This window comes from Rhizophagus irregularis, chromosome 29 (assembly GCF_026210795.1).
Source record: "Rhizophagus irregularis chromosome 29, complete sequence".
NCBI lineage: Eukaryota > Fungi > Glomeromycota > Glomeromycetes > Glomerales > Glomeraceae > Rhizophagus > Rhizophagus irregularis.
Genome location: NC_089457.1, coordinates 2,103,109 through 2,118,779, shown reverse-complemented (window position 1 = coordinate 2,118,779; position 15,671 = coordinate 2,103,109). Strand labels below are relative to the sequence as shown.

Genomic DNA, 15,671 nt, shown 5'->3' with positions numbered 1-15,671 from the left:
TACCGGCATTTCATATTATCTCTTTAATTCCAAATGGTACTTTTTGATCAATATCTCATGATTACGAGATAAAATTTATGAGATGAAATATAAATATTTAACCAGGGAACTAAATTACTTAGTACATTTCATCCAGATTACATCCAAAAAACTCCTTTTCATAGTCTATTTGCGATATGAAGATTCTGACACACGTTAACATCTACAACGAGTTTATAGGTGTCTAGAAACACGTAAGCTATCGATTATAAGTAATAATAATAATATGTTGTTATTACATTATTTACATAGGAATAATTATAAATTATGAGTAGAGGAATTCTTACAAGGTTGCATAACTTGACGCCTCAGCATCCAATTCCTACGTACTCATTTTCAAACGTAGCAGAGTCAACTTGGTATCAGTATTATTTTGTGGAATTGCATTATTATATTTCTCCAAAAGTGACTGAAAGTTATGTTTAAATAATCCATAATCATCATCTCTATTTAGAACATATGACTAGTTATCAATAAAATAATAATTTTGTTTTTCTAAACATCATTTCTGAACAATTTATCCAGTTTTTTTGAAATATATTGAACACGCCACTTTTCTCTAGCCGCATAGAGTCTAAAAGAAACAAAAATGAAATGTTTATGATATTTTGTTAAAAAACAAAAGTAAAAATTTTCTGATTCCATTTTATCCATTCATTATCAGTGAGTGGTGTCATTAAATTCACGAGCAAAATTAAAGTTTGAGATTTTAGAAAGTATATTATCTGTGATTAAAATACGCTCACATTTTAAGGTGAAATTCAGCAAGAATGATGCTGTATATCTTTTTTGTACAGAAAAGTCTCTTGATAATCAGTTTCAAAGTTTGTGATGCTTTGTAATAAGATGAACACTAATTAGACAGAGATATCAAACCTTAACTGTGAAATATAAATTTCTCACTTCTCACATCTCGTAGGCCCGATACAAATCGTACAAATTGTGGAACTGGAGCGCGTTTGTACAAGGAGATATTCACTTCAGGTTCTTTCTAAAAAAGAGCGATAAAGTTCGATCAAATTGATAAGATTGAACTGTTGTAACGATAAGGACACTCCATGTGCCTTTTTATTAAAAAATTTGATATTAATTTTTGCACAAAAAATTGGTTTTTTTTTAATTTCTAATTCTAACGGCCTAACCCTAACCTTAACCCGCACTTTTGTTCGTCTTTTTTAAGAATAAATTTGTCGTAAATGTTGCAAATACTCTCACTATGTTCGATTGTTCAGTAAGAGAGTAAAAAGTTATATATTGCGTTCTGGTTTTCAGTAAAATATTTTTTTTCTTTGTGAGGTTCAAATAAAAAAAAATACGATTATTTGCTGCCCCGATTATCGGGTTTTTTGATCGAGTTTGAGATACCCGAAACTCGGATAATTGTGGTCAAATTTTTTTTTTTGTCTTTGATTTTATTTATTTAATTTATTTCTTTTAACAATGACTGATTTACCATATGCTGCCGACGCCGAATTTCCTCTTTCAATAGAAGAATTGAGTGTGAGTTTCACATTATCGAAGTATTATTTTTCTGATTTTAGACATTATTAAATATATTTTCATTTTAAATAGGTATTGCGAAGGCAATATGAACGCGAAAATGTGGACGGTGAAGCTACAACACAAACTAAATTCAATTATGCTTGGGGTTTAATTAAAGGCAGAAAAGCAACAGATCAACAATTTGGTGTACGACTTTTAACTGGTAATAATAATATTTTCATGAATCTTTATTTTTTATTTTATTAACTAAGTATATTAAACGATTTTATATAGAGATCTACAATGATATTCCTGAACGTCGTCGCGAATGCCTTTATTATTTAGCATTAGGTAATTACAAGTTAGGTAATTACAAGGACGCCAAAAGTTATAATGATTTATTGATAGATAAAGAACCAAAAAATTTACAAGCACAAAGTTTAAGGGATCTCATAGAACAGAAAGTTAAAAGTGGTATGGATTTTTATCTTTATTTTTTTATTTTTTAAGAATAATTTTAATTTATAACTAACTATCTATCTTTTATTAGAGGGAATGATGGGTATGATGATTACAGGTGGAATTGTAGCTGTTGGTGCAATAATCATAGGCTCAATTTTCAAAGGTTCCTCCTCTAAGAGATAATCCGTGATAACAATCAATATCTACCGCATTTTGTAAAATTAGAATTAATTAATAGCCAATGGAAAATTATATATTGCATTGAATTCTATATAATATGAATAACATTATTATTAAAATACAGATTTATCAAAATCAAAAAAATCGTATCCGCTAAGTGGATTTTCTTCATCTTTATCATTCTTTTTGCCATCCGTTGAAAAATCACTTTTACCAAAAGCATCATTGTAGTTATTTTTCTTTTCAACTTCTTCTCTAAGAACTGGAGAAATTTCAGCTAAAAAAAAATAAAATTTTGTTTAAGAATAAATAATTATTTAACACCTTAAGCGCACAGTTTTTAAAAAAAGACATACATAGTTTGTGATTATTTATATTTTTTTGTTTGAAAAACAAGAGGTAAGGGGTGTCCGATTTGAAATCTTTCCCTTCAGAAATAATTCTTGATAGCGATGAAGTAATAACATAACTGTCATTATAATTATACCATTTATCATCATCTATAAGTTTATCAAAAATAAAGAACTATTATTAATTACAATTTTAAAGTAATTGAATGTTAAAATAATATATTACCTTCATCCTTTGCGTACGTGTAATAATGGCCATATTCAGCAGATGAGCCAGAGTGTATTACGATCGCCGACAAATCATATTGTATCTCATTAACGTTTTCATTTGTAATTCCATTAACTTTACCATTAATTTGGCCGTTTATCGATTTATCATGGTCATGAGCTTGTACCACTAATAGCGAATCTTGTATTGGAACCTATTATAATAGACGTTATTTATTATTTAGACGTTATTTATCATTTGCTGTGTTTAAATCTCATTTTCATTTCAATATACTTACGTGCGTCATAATTTTTATTCTTCTACCATATTCCACATTATACTCGAATCGATTAAGCGATAATATTAAATAACGCGGTGGTATAATTATTCGCGTTAACTAATTTTTATGGTCAATATGGCTTTAATAACTCGTTAAAGCTGATATATCAAGTAAACAAAATTCTATACCTTTAATGCATCACGTAATCCTCCACATTTATCACAAGAATATTGATTATCACCTTTTAGGTCCTCTTCGGAAAGAAATTCCGACAGTAAATCTGAGAACGAAAGATTATCTGCTGAAAAGTCGAAGTATATTTTAATACAAAATAATTCCTTATTATACAATGATTTTAAAGTGAATATCTTACATGCATCAACTTTTAATGAGAGGGAAAGGTCATGAAATTCTTCCTTGATAAGAATTATAAAAATTAAAAAAAAAAATGAAAAATGAAACATTATAATAAATATTTGTTAACAAACGACTATTGTTTGTACCTCCGTTTTTGATTTGTTCCCGCATGTCAGACACTTAATTGTGTTCTCTAATTTTCCACCAAACGGACATATAGGAATATCAGTCGTGGTTGAAATTTCTTCTGATATAGATTTTTTAGATTTTTCTGACTCCTCTTCAATCCGACTAAATAAAATTCTAAAATAAAAACCTAAAGTTAATTCATGTAATTAATGTTAATGATTGAAATAATATAACAATAATACTTGCTTCAAAAATTCATGGCAATCTTGTTGTCGACCATCATTCAACCATTCTGGTAGAGTCTAATAATTCAATGGCTTTTTAATATTCAATTAATAAATTAAATATAAATTTAAATAGATGTATTAACCTTCAGTAATTCTGATGGCGAAAAATATGATTTAGTGGAAAACATCATACAAGCAAAACATATTTGAAGTTGATAAATCGTTGGTGTTTTTGTTTTTGAACTGAATAAAATAAGATATACAATTAATTGAAATTATTAATATAATTTTGTACAATAAACATACATTTCTGCCTGTAATATGCGATTTCTGAATTCCATTGAGTTGAATAACGCCTTCGTAATTAAAAAAAAATTTAGTTCGAGATAAATTCTGAAAATCATTATCCGAATCAACTTGTAATATTAATCAACCTGAAGTACGCTATTCATAAAACATGTATTTCCTAAGTTTTGTAATCCTTTCTTTTTTGTAATTTGCGAGGAATAAATAGGAGTCTTCGTCATAGTTTCCTTACGACCACCTAAATATTAAGCTGTACAATTTAGCTAATTAAAAAAATAATTAAAAAGTCAGCTAAAAATTACCTGCAATATTCGTTCCCTTAAACCATGTATTCTTTCTAAGTATATCCGAAATTTCATCCTGTTTCAAATCCGGCTGTAAACATGTTAGATAAAGAGAATAGTATGAACTTATCTAAACGAGACGTTGAAATTGATTTAATATACCAAATTGAGCGATTTCAAAGTTTTAGAAAGTTGCGAATATCTATAGCCTCCACTAGGAAATCGATGCATAAGACATTGGGCTATTTTTGAAAGTTCAAGCAAAGTGACTCGATCTTCCTACAATTTAAAAAGTATTAGGTATATTTTCCTATGGATACATAGATATAACTTAAAATCACTAAAATTAACCTCTTGAGCAATCTTCTCCAAAACTTTAGAAAAAGTTGAAATGATTAAATCGAAGACGTCGGGTGCTCCAAGTAGTAAATATTCACCAACCATTAAAGCATCATTACGCGCATTGCGTTCCAGCAAATATTCAAAGCCTAATTTTGAACATCGCATTAGTTTACTGCAAATAATTTTTCGTACAATTATGAATTAACAGAATTCTTACATCTAGCCGTATTTGCACGAGCGATCCGTATTAATATAGTTTTATCCTGTGATTTTTCCAAAGCTTTGACTAATTCTACGATCCAACAACCTAAACGTTTAAATTGAAGTTAAAATACATGAATTTCATATAAAAATTCAAACTATTGTTAAAATACATAACATACCAATATTATCAGCGAATTGGTGTGGTATCATTGAAATCATTCGTTCAATACATACTTCAAATTTATTAATATCATTTGGGGGAATCTTCTGAACATAAGGTAAAATAACTAACAGGATATCAGTCTAAACATTCGTTCCTTCGGGCATATTAAAAAGAAAAAGCAAAACAACAACACTCACTTGATGTACATGATTTAGGTATCTTACTAATTAAAAGTACTATAGATTTGGAACAAGTTTGATTGCTCGAAAGCCTTATAAAGACTTCACGGATGGTAATACCTATATTTTCCGTGCTGAAAGTTGTAAGAAATTAGAAAAATATTACTTAAGAAAATTTTCTATTTATGAAATAAAATTAAAATTTTACCTTTTTTTCCATAAAGATTCAATCAGATTTACAGTCTGCTCCACAAATTCATTATATGATTCTAAAGAGTCATTCTCCGGAATCGCTAAAGCATACACAAGTACCTATATTTATATAAAGAAACATAATTTTTGAATATACATTTAAAAGTTAAAAAATAATTTTATTTACCTCAATTAATCTACCGTGATCTTCGGGAATTGATTGTGGAATATCAATAAACATATATACAAAAAGTTGCAACCAATCGATCCTACTTTTGACTACCCCAATATATTTATTAGCGCAGGATTGTAATAATTGACAATCGTTTTTAACATCGTCGGAATTGCTTGCAACTTCTAAAAGAGTAATTACGATAAAGAATGTATAAATATTTTTTGATACGTGAACTTAATTATACCGGGCTTTACCTTGTTTAAATTTAATTATCTTAATTAATGCTCTTAATTGTTGATACGAAGGCACCTACAAATATAATAAAATTTTAAAATTTCTTTATTAATAAAAAGTATACGAATATATAATATATGTCTTAAAATATACGTACATTATTTGCATTACTAAGGGTTTGTCCTATCCAATCCGAATTAAAATAAAGCATATATATTGATGTCTGTAATTGTGCTATTTGAGACAGAATAAGTTCACCCGAAACATAATGAACGCGAGAGGTATTCTTAAAAAATTGATAAAGTTAAACTCCACAGTACTTTCTGCTAAATAACTGAGCCAATTTAAAGGTACCTTGGTGATGAGCCCATATGCATATTCGCAAAGTTGTTCCCAATCTGCTTTTTGTAAGTTATTTGAATTACTTGAGCCTTTTAAATAAACTACAATAAATTTATTTTTTACGTCTTCAGGATGTGCCGAATTAAGAAGAGATTCGATAATTTTTTCCATCGTCAATTCTTGTCAGAATATATTTATAGTGGAATTAAAAGTACTTAGAAATTGAACGCGCTTCTTTCCAGATTTTTTAACCTGTCGCGATTTATGTAGGGTAAACATGCTGAACAATTACTATAATGAGTATTTCATCGGTACCGGCATGATCATCACCAGATTTGTCGAAGTTGTACCGACTTTGAAAAAAATGCAGGTTAATATTTCCGAAGTACAGGAAATAGTTAATCATTAATGAAATATTATCGTAGTTCTTTATACAACATTCTATATACCTTATATCTGGAGGTATTACATTTTGCATTGTGACGTAATGGAATTAGACGTAACCACAATAACCACAGCAAATAGAAATTTCTTTGATTGCGTAACTTTGTGATTGCGTAACCCTGATCTGATTATCAAGACTTTCAAAAGTGGGAATTATACGTCATGCGGATGAATCTATGGAATTTGAACGTCACGAAACATTTAAGATGGAAAAGCAGTGCAGCAGTTGTTAACTGTTTCAGCAATATTTTAAAGTTCCTAAATTTATGAGCTCATCAATAGAAGTTTTTGGTGTTTCAGATAAGAAATTCCTTTAGACTGCTTGATCTTTAGCTTATTGAGTTAGCCATATAGTTCACTTTACACTCTGTTTGCAGTTGATAATGGTGGGTTCTGTGCATATTTGATTTTCTAATCATATTATAGAATAATTATATAAAAAAGATCTCATCCATGAATCAATTGAATTATGTACAAAAATCATATAACTCAAATACTAGAAATATGTATGCTTTGTTAATTGATAAATATGGTAATATTTTATTAACTAAATTTCAAAAATTCTGTAATTATATTTTTCTGAATATTTATGTTAAAAAACAATTTACTTTAAATATTATTTTAATAAATATTGATTTTAGATTTTCTTTTAATTCAAAATTAGATTTTATTACTAGTTCAGGTATATATCTGTTAAAAGTTTTTTAAATACTTATAAAATAAGTAAAATTTCAAAATTTTACAGTATGTATAAAATTATTGAAATTTTTATTACTCATCATTTATATATAAAATTACAATTATTTGATTCATTTTTAATGTATTTTTCATCCTTTTATAATTGTTAAATGGCAAATAATTTAGTAAAATTTAAAATAGAATTGTCAAGTAATTTAGCAAAATGATTAAATGATACAGCATTACAGCAAGGAAATATTAAAATACATAATTATTTAACATTTTGCTGAATTACAGTAATTATGGGAGAATAAAACTATTACAAGAAAGCTGTAATGCATTCTTCTACAATTACTAAATTAATAAAATTTTTGATATAATAAATCACAATAAGTACGTTAAAATTAAATGATAAACTTTTTCATACGTTTTTATTATATATTTACTGTATTCGTTTACAAATTTTGGTTTGTATATATTCACATCTCTTTATAATTGCAGAAATGGCTTATCTGTTATTCCAGATGTGATTATAAATTTGATAAACACATTCACACAAATTTAAAACGCAGTAAATAATGGATGATTTAATAATAACAAATTATAACAAACATAAGAAATCTATAAGTAATAGCTAAAATATGTTAAATGTTAATTTTACAAAATTTCCTTTTGTAACTAATATAAAAATATAAAATAAATTATACTGTCAATGTCAATTTAAAATATAATAACCTATAGAAAAAATTTAATATAAATTTTTTATGACAAATTTTTTCAAACAACAACTAGCGTATTCGTTTGGACAGCAAATCTCTCGGCCATATGTAATATTTGACTGGTTCTGAAAGATCTATCGTATTTTCAGAAGTATTTCCAGAAATATTTCCGTCAACACTTTGACGCATTATATGTTGATCAAGTTCCGGAATATCTGGTTCAAATTCACAAACTACCTTGAGCTGAATATAACATGGCTCTGCATAAAATTATAATAAAATGATAAAATGACATAAGATTATTATAAAATTAAGCATATTAATTTAAATTATATAATACGTAGTTAAGGCAAATATTTACCAGTCCAGGCAGGTTGAGAAATATCAATTTGCGTTCTTAACTGTAATTTATCCATTTCAGCAATAACAAAATCAGCCGATGGTGGCCTAAAATGTTCAATTGATTGATCAGGAAATATTACCTAAAACAATAAATTTGTTAATAAATTATAAATTAAATTTCAAGGTTATTATAAAATTTACTAACTTGAATCGTCACAGAAGTTGTGTCCACAATATTTCGTAACTCAGCTTCAATATTGATTGTGGAAGGGAACTCAGATTGAAATTCGAGCGGTTGATCCAAATTCGAAACAGGTTTAACGATCGTAGCTTCGGATCTTTTAACTTCGTCACTTAAATCAATATCGATGAGATTATAATCCTAAAATCATAATTTAAAGTTAAAATATATAAAATATAAATATATGTAAAATTTTAACAAGTTTAGGATGATAAAATTTATTCACCATTATATAATCAAACAATGACATCATGTTTTCAATCGTCGGAGAAACACTAGCTTTATTTAATTTGGTTTGGAGCTTTGTCAGGTTTTTTGAGAGGAAATTGTCCCGCTCAATTTTTCTAAAAAAAAAAAAAGAAAGAGAAATTAAAATCAGTAATTATAATTCTGCAATCAAAATAAATGTAAGCATACCTTTGTAAATCTGAAACTCTCTTGATAAAAGATTTCAAAAGACCTTTCTTACTCAAAAATGATAATCCTTGACTAATAAAAAATGAATACTTAAATTATGACGAATAAAAAAAATATATATATAAAATTATTAAACGAACCCATTATTAGATTCTGTCAAGCAACCAAATATCCACACTATATTTGCAAGTACTCTCAAGTAAATGACAAAAGTTTTTGTTGGAACCGAAAGTCCGATAAGCTTATATTCCATAATATAAGAGGATGATAACAGTCGCGCCGCCGTGTCTGCCGCGGTTGTGAAAGTACTCGCTTCCAAATAATTTTGCTTCGTCTAAAATTAATAAACATCTCTCATAAGCATTATTTAAAATAAACAAAATTCCATTTAAAGTATATATACCTGTATTATAGTTTTTACACAGTCTAGATACATAATAATAAATATCGCACTACCAGAAAGTGATGGTACATGTGATATGTACTTTAAGTTGCTAGAAACGAATAATAATCAATAAGCAATCACATTATGGAAACAAGAGACAAAATAAATATTCGGTATATTTACGTACTTTGTACAAACTTTTGCAATACGCAGTGCAGATTTGAAATCGCCAGTTTTGAAAAAGTTCCCCATTGAAAACACCATTTTTATGGTTTGATTCATAAATGATTGCGTATTATCTATCAAAAGAGTTTTTTTATCAAAATAGTACATAAGAAATATATAATATATATTGTTTTTAAATAAATTTTACCATCTGCATTGACCCGAATACTTTGCCGTGGTGCATCGCCTGGGATCTGAGTAAAAAATATTTTGGTATTTTCAAAAATAATGAACCAAATAAAGAGATTGGATTTTAAAATAAATAAAATAAAATACCTTTACTTCTGGGAAACAATTAGGATATTTGTCTCTAAGATATTCATAATGCCTAAATGCATATTTTGGTAAGATTGATAATATCTTTGGATTTGAGATCGAAGCGTTAAATGCAAGTATCAAATTTCCAATATCTAAAGCATTTAAAAATAAATTATTTACAGTCTAAATAATTATTTACAATGATAGTTCTATAATATTTAACATACGTCCACGGTCATTTTGATTAATTTCTTTAGAAATATAACTTGATTCCATCTTGAAAAATTTAGGAATAAACTTTTCTACAATATGTTTAAAGAGGAATTACAACAATGAAAAAATAAAATGAAATATATTCATTATAATTAAGTGAGCAATAAACCTTACCAATATATTCACCATGAGCGGAGCCAAATTCACGAAAACATTGATAAATTGATAATTGATCTTCTGGATATCGCGACATACTTGCCAACAATTCTTTAATGAATGGAGGTATTAATTCTGGAGAAGTAATTCGTGCAACGCTTAAAATATTAAAAAAAAAAACAATAATTTAGTAAACGTAATTTATTCAATAATATTTCAACAATTTAATTTACCCCAACATTCCGTGTGTTGACTCTCGCACAATAGGATCTGCATCATTAAGTACACTAAGTGTAATCTGCAACAATTCTGAGTCTAATTCAATAGGCTGAAGAGTTCCAATTTTACGAAGACTGGTAATTGAATTCAGTCGTACAAAATCAATTTCATCTTGGAACATATCTATTTAATAATTTTATAATTTAGTCTAGCAAATATTTTCAGACGACAAACTTATATCAAATAGTATTATTACCACGAATATTTACCTACGAGGAATTCCACAGCTCTTTTCGAAAATTTTTGATTTTGCATACTTAATTCACAAATGGAATCTAATAGAAGATAACAATTTTAACAATTTAATATTAATAAAAGAACTAAAAGTTGATTATAATTACCTATTGCGGCATTGCGAACATCTTGAAAGGCATCTTCCAATCCGTGAATAAACGCTCCATTCGCACTCGATTTTAAAAGCCGAACTTCTGCTGATTCGACATCAATATCACCTTCTGGATTTGGAATATATCTTGACTTTATTTTTAATAATTAAGATTTCCATTAAATCAATTAATCCTATATGTCAAATATCGAAATCAATGAATCAAAACTTACTTTTTTAAACATCGGTTTACGAGGTTTTCCATGTGATATAACTTGTTGGCTTAGCGTCGATAGTAGAATCGAGTCTTCTACGAGTTTGTAGCTTCCCATTATATTACATGCCTGTTTGAAATAAGAGCCCAACTTGATTGAGCAAATTCTGTAAAGAACCGTTATTTTCAATACTGAATGTTAATTCCCCAACTTCTAGCTTAATTATACTGGATTATTGCCGATATTCTAACTTACCTTGCTTCGTACCTTTACAGATTCATCGCATACCATATCACAAATTTTAATAAATGCATCATCTATTAGTCGAAAAACTTGTGTAATTTTATCATCTAATTGTACCGTTCTTTCAGGATAAATGCTACTTAAAACCCTAAGATTAAAGATTATAATTTTTTAATTAACAATAGCGACCCAACAAAACACTCTTATTTGAAGAAATTTACCAAATTAAACTCAAAGCTTCTATTCGAACTTCTTCATAATCATCTGTCAAGCATGCAACACATAAATTATACAATGATAGATCAAGTTTATAATCACAATTATGGAGCTGGAGAAGCGCTTTGAGAGCATTCTATTTTTAAAAGGAATTGAAAGTTACAAAAAAAAAAATTGAAATTTTAAAGTTAAAATAATAAAGATATCTTACACTTCGTACACGTGGATCGGAATCTTTCCCAAAATCACGAATTATAGTTTGAATTTGCGTCTCATCCAGATACTCTTGCTCGGTAAACTTTGCTTGCCCTCGCATCGATTTAACGCGGATAATAATAGGTGCTAAAGATGCGAGCAAACTAATGCAAGATGATCTAATACTGTAATGTGAATCGGTCAGCTCATTAGTTGCTTTTACACACAGAAACTTTAGTATGGTGTTTAACTTTGGCATTTGTAGTATACTTTCGAATCTCGCCTTCATAATAAAATAAAATTTATTTTAGTCAAATTTCAGTTTTAATGCGGAGCATATTTGAAATCAACATACTTGTAAAATTCTAACAATTGTATCATATATTTTACATTTCAATTCGGTAGAATTTGATTGCATCTATAATTAATATAAAAAAAATAAATGCGGGCCTGAAGAAACAAACTTAATTAGCATTGTTAAATTAAATACCTGATCCATAAATTCCTCGAGTACTATACTATAATTAATTATCGGATCAAGTGCCAATTTACCTAAGAGTATTATTACAAGAATCTTTTTTATTTTTTAAATAATTTTTTTAGCATGTAACAAAATTTAAAAAATTAATAAAAGATAGTAATTGTTAGTTACCTTAACATCTTTGTCTTGTTCATTGTATAATAATTTTCTAAGATAATCAAATAAAGTTTTCTTGTTCGCATCATCCATATATGGAAGCAATTTTGTAAATCGACGCAATGACTGTTACACAATTATGCAGTGAGTATAATCTTCAATATTAAAATTAGCATAGAAGATCAATATATACTAACATGAATTCTATTTCGTACTTCCGCGGAAAATAATTCGGTCATGTTAAGCTATAAAAATTTTAAATTAAACATCTATAAGAGAAAATAAATTAGCAAAGTTACGATAAAAATGCCAAACCTCGTGTTCATTTGGGATAGTCTGTTGATTAGACAAAGAATCAATATTCATCATATCATCTCCTTTAACCTAAAAAAAAATATAATGAGGAAAAACTCAAAAATCACATATCGGTCATTAAAAAACAACATACATCAAATGAAGAAATGTCATCGATGTCCATTTTTGCATCTAGAACATTTGACTTTTCTTTTACTCGTGAGGATGTTGTGTTTTCAACTTTAATATTTGAAAGGGCTTCATTTAAATCTTCGAATTTTTGAATATGGGATACACTTGAAGAAATGTCATCAGCTTCATACTCAAAAACTCGTGTTCTAATTAGAAATTTACTATAAGTTAATATTGCAATTAAAAATATACGGATAATAAAAAAGTTTTTACACAAGGTCCTACTTGGCAGGAATAATATTTTGACGGAAATCCTGAGTAGGATGATATGTTCTCTTCATTACTTCAACAATAGGTCGAATAATGGATTTAAGATAAAGCAGGTAAAGCAGGTTAGTAAAAAACGGAATTGATCGACGTCGGGCACCAAAATAAATTCCCTTCCCGATATCTTTGAAACGAAAAACTAACAAACGGGCATTTTTTCCGCCTATTTATATTTAAATTTTGGTGGCTTAGAAGTGGTCATTATGTAGCACTCGAGTCGTACCAAATGTATAATCGACACAATAGTTACTGTATCACCTTACTATCTTTCACGCATAAATACTCGTGGCGCAGTTATTGCATCATTACAAACTTTGTGCTACAAAAAAGTAACTAGATCGGCCAAAAAATCTTTCAACGCGTCCAAACCTAAATTATTAAACCTATCAAGAAAAAGAAATGGCAACCAACAAAATGGGAGGAATTGAAAATATAGGAAACCCTCACGAAGAACAACAAAGAATGTTATTAGGTAGAATTGTTAATAACGTTGTAAGTGTGTATATATATTTATTAATGTCACACATTACGCGATAGTTTACTCATTAATATTACTGTTTTTTATTTGAAAAGAAAAAACTCAATGACGCATTAGAAGATATGAATAACCGTATCCAAGTATGCCATAAATTTTTACATAATATTTCTTGCAAATAATTAAATTATTTAATAATGTAGAAATTAATGTAGGAAATTAATGAATACAACCAAGACGTTGTGGTTCTTTCCAAATTCTGGTCAAATTACAACAGAAATGTTACTTATAATCTTGAAAATATTCAAAAATTGGCGGATCCAAAATGATGTGCGATGTGCGGTTATGTTATGAATTAAATTTAAAGTCTAATTTGTCTAATTTTAAGTCAGTCTAATTACAATAAATTTACTATATAACTTCATAAAAGAAATGTACCAGGTGGTATCTTATATAAAATGATAAACAACTTGCTAGAATTTGTATAACCACGACAAGAATTGCTAATGTCCGCTCATGTAAAGGACCAATTTTTAACAATAATAAATTCATTAATGTGAAATTATTAACTTCAATGCTAGTTTCTCCCTTATCTACTTTGACAAGACGTAATAACTCAAATAAATCGAGTACAAAACTAGCTGGTTTTTTTAAGGGCTTTTGTATTTTAACCCTACTATATTCTAACTTGTTTTCCGACGGATTGAACCTTTAGCACGTTTATTTTTTTTAAAAAAAAGGTATTAGAGTCATTTCAAAATTAACTTTTAAACATTTATAAACAAATATATACCTAGGCAATCGATGCCGCGGACAATCTACCAGTCTAAATAATTGTGGACAAGAGTATATAAAATTGAAAATTTGCGGAATAAAGAATAAAAGGACAGTTTTACTAAAATGAGAAAGTATTCCAACTACAGCAAAAGTCATTCCAGCGAAATAACAGTACGTGTCACCAACAAAAACTTCTGAAGGATACCAATTATAAATTATAAGACCAAATGAAACCCCAATAAACGGCAATATAAAATACAGGGAGAATAAGTGTGCCTCCACGGCTGGATCAGCATCATTCAAGAAAAGAAAGTCATTGATAGCTATAGAACACGCAATTACCAAGGATTGACCTATCTCCACTCCATTTATTCCAGCGAGGATATTAATAGAGTTTGTACAAAATATTGCCATCATGCTCATGTATACATAATATAAAAAACCTAAAAAAGTGTAATTAGAAAGCAAATCAGTTTAATATTGCAAGAGTGAATTTGAAAAACTTCTCACCTAAATCTATAATTCGTCCAAATATAAAGCGCAGAGGTATCGGTACCACTATGTGTGTTACACCAAAATTCACATAATAAACCATCAATATGGGTATCGAAGCGATAGCTGGAAGAAACAATTTATGCCTCCACCTGATATCAAAAATATCATCGGCAAACCCAAGGAAAGTCATCGATTGAAGAGATAGCATTGCTGCCAAAAATTCGCCCAACTAAACCAAATATATATTAATAAACACTCATTACGGTAAAAGAAATTAAAATACATACTTTATGATGCGGGAATGTTGGCGCGTGGAACTCTTCACTTTGCGAAATTTTACCTTTACCCGAAAACCACTCCATGAACGGAAATGGTATAAAGAAAAACATACACACAAGATATACTGTTGCACATATAACTCCCATACATTCAGGACTTTAATAAATAAAACAATGGTTAAATCCATTCTTTGCTAAAATGTATAAACTAAGAACTATTTTAAAATATGTATACCTACATTGGTGGTTCTTTGTCGTCTTTAGCCAAGTCCTTTCCTGTTAATTTTGCTTTTATGAAGCTCTCTTTGAATTCTGGCACAAGTTTACATGTTATTAAACCTCCTATTATAGAGAATCCTACGGAAACTGATAATGGATCATGGGCTATATTATATATTATTGTTAGTGCAAAAAGAAATATGAGCGTTGTAATGAACATTTACATAAGAGAGTAGAAAAGCTACATAAATTTATATTAAGGGGTGAATCTATCGACTCGAATTGAATCATGACACGTTTTGTACAACAAACAATCTAAAACGCATTTTCAAATGATCGACGACTAACGAC

At 28.4% G+C, this 15,671-nt stretch overlaps 5 protein-coding genes across 5 annotated transcripts; 2 read left to right on the top strand and 3 right to left on the bottom strand.

Moving 5' to 3' along the window:
• The first annotated feature begins 1,441 nt into the window (after positions 1–1,441).
• On the top strand, positions 1,442–2,496 carry OCT59_019807 (mitochondrial membrane protein). Its single transcript, XM_025323500.2, has 4 exons — positions 1,442–1,539; positions 1,612–1,744; positions 1,816–1,995; positions 2,072–2,496. The coding sequence occupies exons 1-4, from the start codon at positions 1,480–1,482 to the stop codon at positions 2,164–2,166; spliced, it is 468 nt and encodes a 155-aa protein (XP_025178545.1). The 5' UTR covers positions 1,442–1,479; the 3' UTR covers positions 2,167–2,496.
• OCT59_019806 (uncharacterized protein) lies at positions 2,256–6,306 on the bottom strand (the record flags this gene model as incomplete). Its single annotated transcript, XM_066143787.1, has 22 exons — positions 2,256–2,440; positions 2,520–2,663; positions 2,740–2,935; positions 3,020–3,118; positions 3,190–3,302; positions 3,375–3,417; positions 3,505–3,661; positions 3,734–3,789; positions 3,858–3,957; positions 4,021–4,070; positions 4,149–4,258; positions 4,323–4,395; positions 4,467–4,583; positions 4,656–4,792; positions 4,864–4,953; positions 5,030–5,137; positions 5,211–5,326; positions 5,401–5,504; positions 5,572–5,741; positions 5,814–5,868; positions 5,951–6,079; positions 6,148–6,306. 22 exons carry the CDS (start codon positions 6,304–6,306, stop codon positions 2,277–2,279), a joined length of 2,490 nt encoding a protein of 829 aa, XP_066005503.1. The 3' UTR covers positions 2,256–2,276.
• Positions 6,307–8,045: 1,739 nt separating this feature from the next.
• On the bottom strand, positions 8,046–13,090 carry OCT59_019805 (uncharacterized protein; the record flags this gene model as incomplete). Its single annotated transcript, XM_066143786.1, has 27 exons — positions 8,046–8,236; positions 8,338–8,458; positions 8,524–8,700; positions 8,786–8,903; positions 8,977–9,048; positions 9,117–9,310; positions 9,380–9,470; positions 9,549–9,660; positions 9,735–9,780; positions 9,863–9,996; positions 10,072–10,146; positions 10,232–10,371; positions 10,447–10,615; positions 10,702–10,767; positions 10,834–10,969; positions 11,051–11,099; positions 11,158–11,198; positions 11,288–11,423; positions 11,497–11,627; positions 11,703–11,969; positions 12,042–12,104; positions 12,177–12,260; positions 12,339–12,449; positions 12,521–12,568; positions 12,639–12,707; positions 12,772–12,955; positions 13,035–13,090. The coding sequence occupies 27 exons, from the start codon at positions 13,088–13,090 to the stop codon at positions 8,046–8,048; spliced, it is 3,081 nt and encodes a 1,026-aa protein (XP_066005502.1).
• Positions 13,091–13,419: 329 nt separating this feature from the next.
• On the top strand, positions 13,420–14,126 carry OCT59_019804 (uncharacterized protein). Its single transcript, XM_025325986.2, has 3 exons — positions 13,420–13,568; positions 13,650–13,694; positions 13,767–14,126. The coding sequence occupies exons 1-3, from the start codon at positions 13,476–13,478 to the stop codon at positions 13,878–13,880; spliced, it is 252 nt and encodes an 83-aa protein (XP_025178548.2). The 5' UTR covers positions 13,420–13,475; the 3' UTR covers positions 13,881–14,126.
• Positions 13,726–15,611, bottom strand: OCT59_019803 (uncharacterized protein; the record flags this gene model as incomplete). The annotated part of the gene is made up of 6 exons (XM_025309286.2): positions 13,726–14,260; positions 14,345–14,771; positions 14,839–15,052; positions 15,111–15,258; positions 15,341–15,485; positions 15,545–15,611. The coding sequence occupies 6 exons, from the start codon at positions 15,609–15,611 to the stop codon at positions 13,963–13,965; spliced, it is 1,299 nt and encodes a 432-aa protein (XP_025178549.2). The 3' UTR covers positions 13,726–13,962.
• Positions 15,612–15,671: the final 60 nt, after the last annotated feature.

Bases quoted from the DNA above. Each gene is read 5' to 3' on its own strand.
- OCT59_019807 (XM_025323500.2), top strand. From the start codon at position 1,480: ATGACTGATTTACCATATGCTGCCGACGCCGAATTTCCTCTTTCAATA. The intron at 1,745-1,815 runs GTAATAATAATA...GATTTTATATAG, and splicing joins TGGTGTACGACTTTTAACTG to AGATCTACAATGATATTCCT. The intron at 1,996-2,071 runs GTATGGATTTTT...ATCTTTTATTAG, and splicing joins AGAACAGAAAGTTAAAAGTG to AGGGAATGATGGGTATGATG.
- OCT59_019804 (XM_025325986.2), top strand. From the start codon at position 13,476: ATGGCAACCAACAAAATGGGAGGAATTGAAAATATAGGAAACCCTCAC. The intron at 13,569-13,649 runs GTAAGTGTGTAT...TTATTTGAAAAG, and splicing joins GTAGAATTGTTAATAACGTT to AAAAAACTCAATGACGCATT. The intron at 13,695-13,766 runs GTATGCCATAAA...AAATTAATGTAG, and splicing joins ATATGAATAACCGTATCCAA to GAAATTAATGAATACAACCA.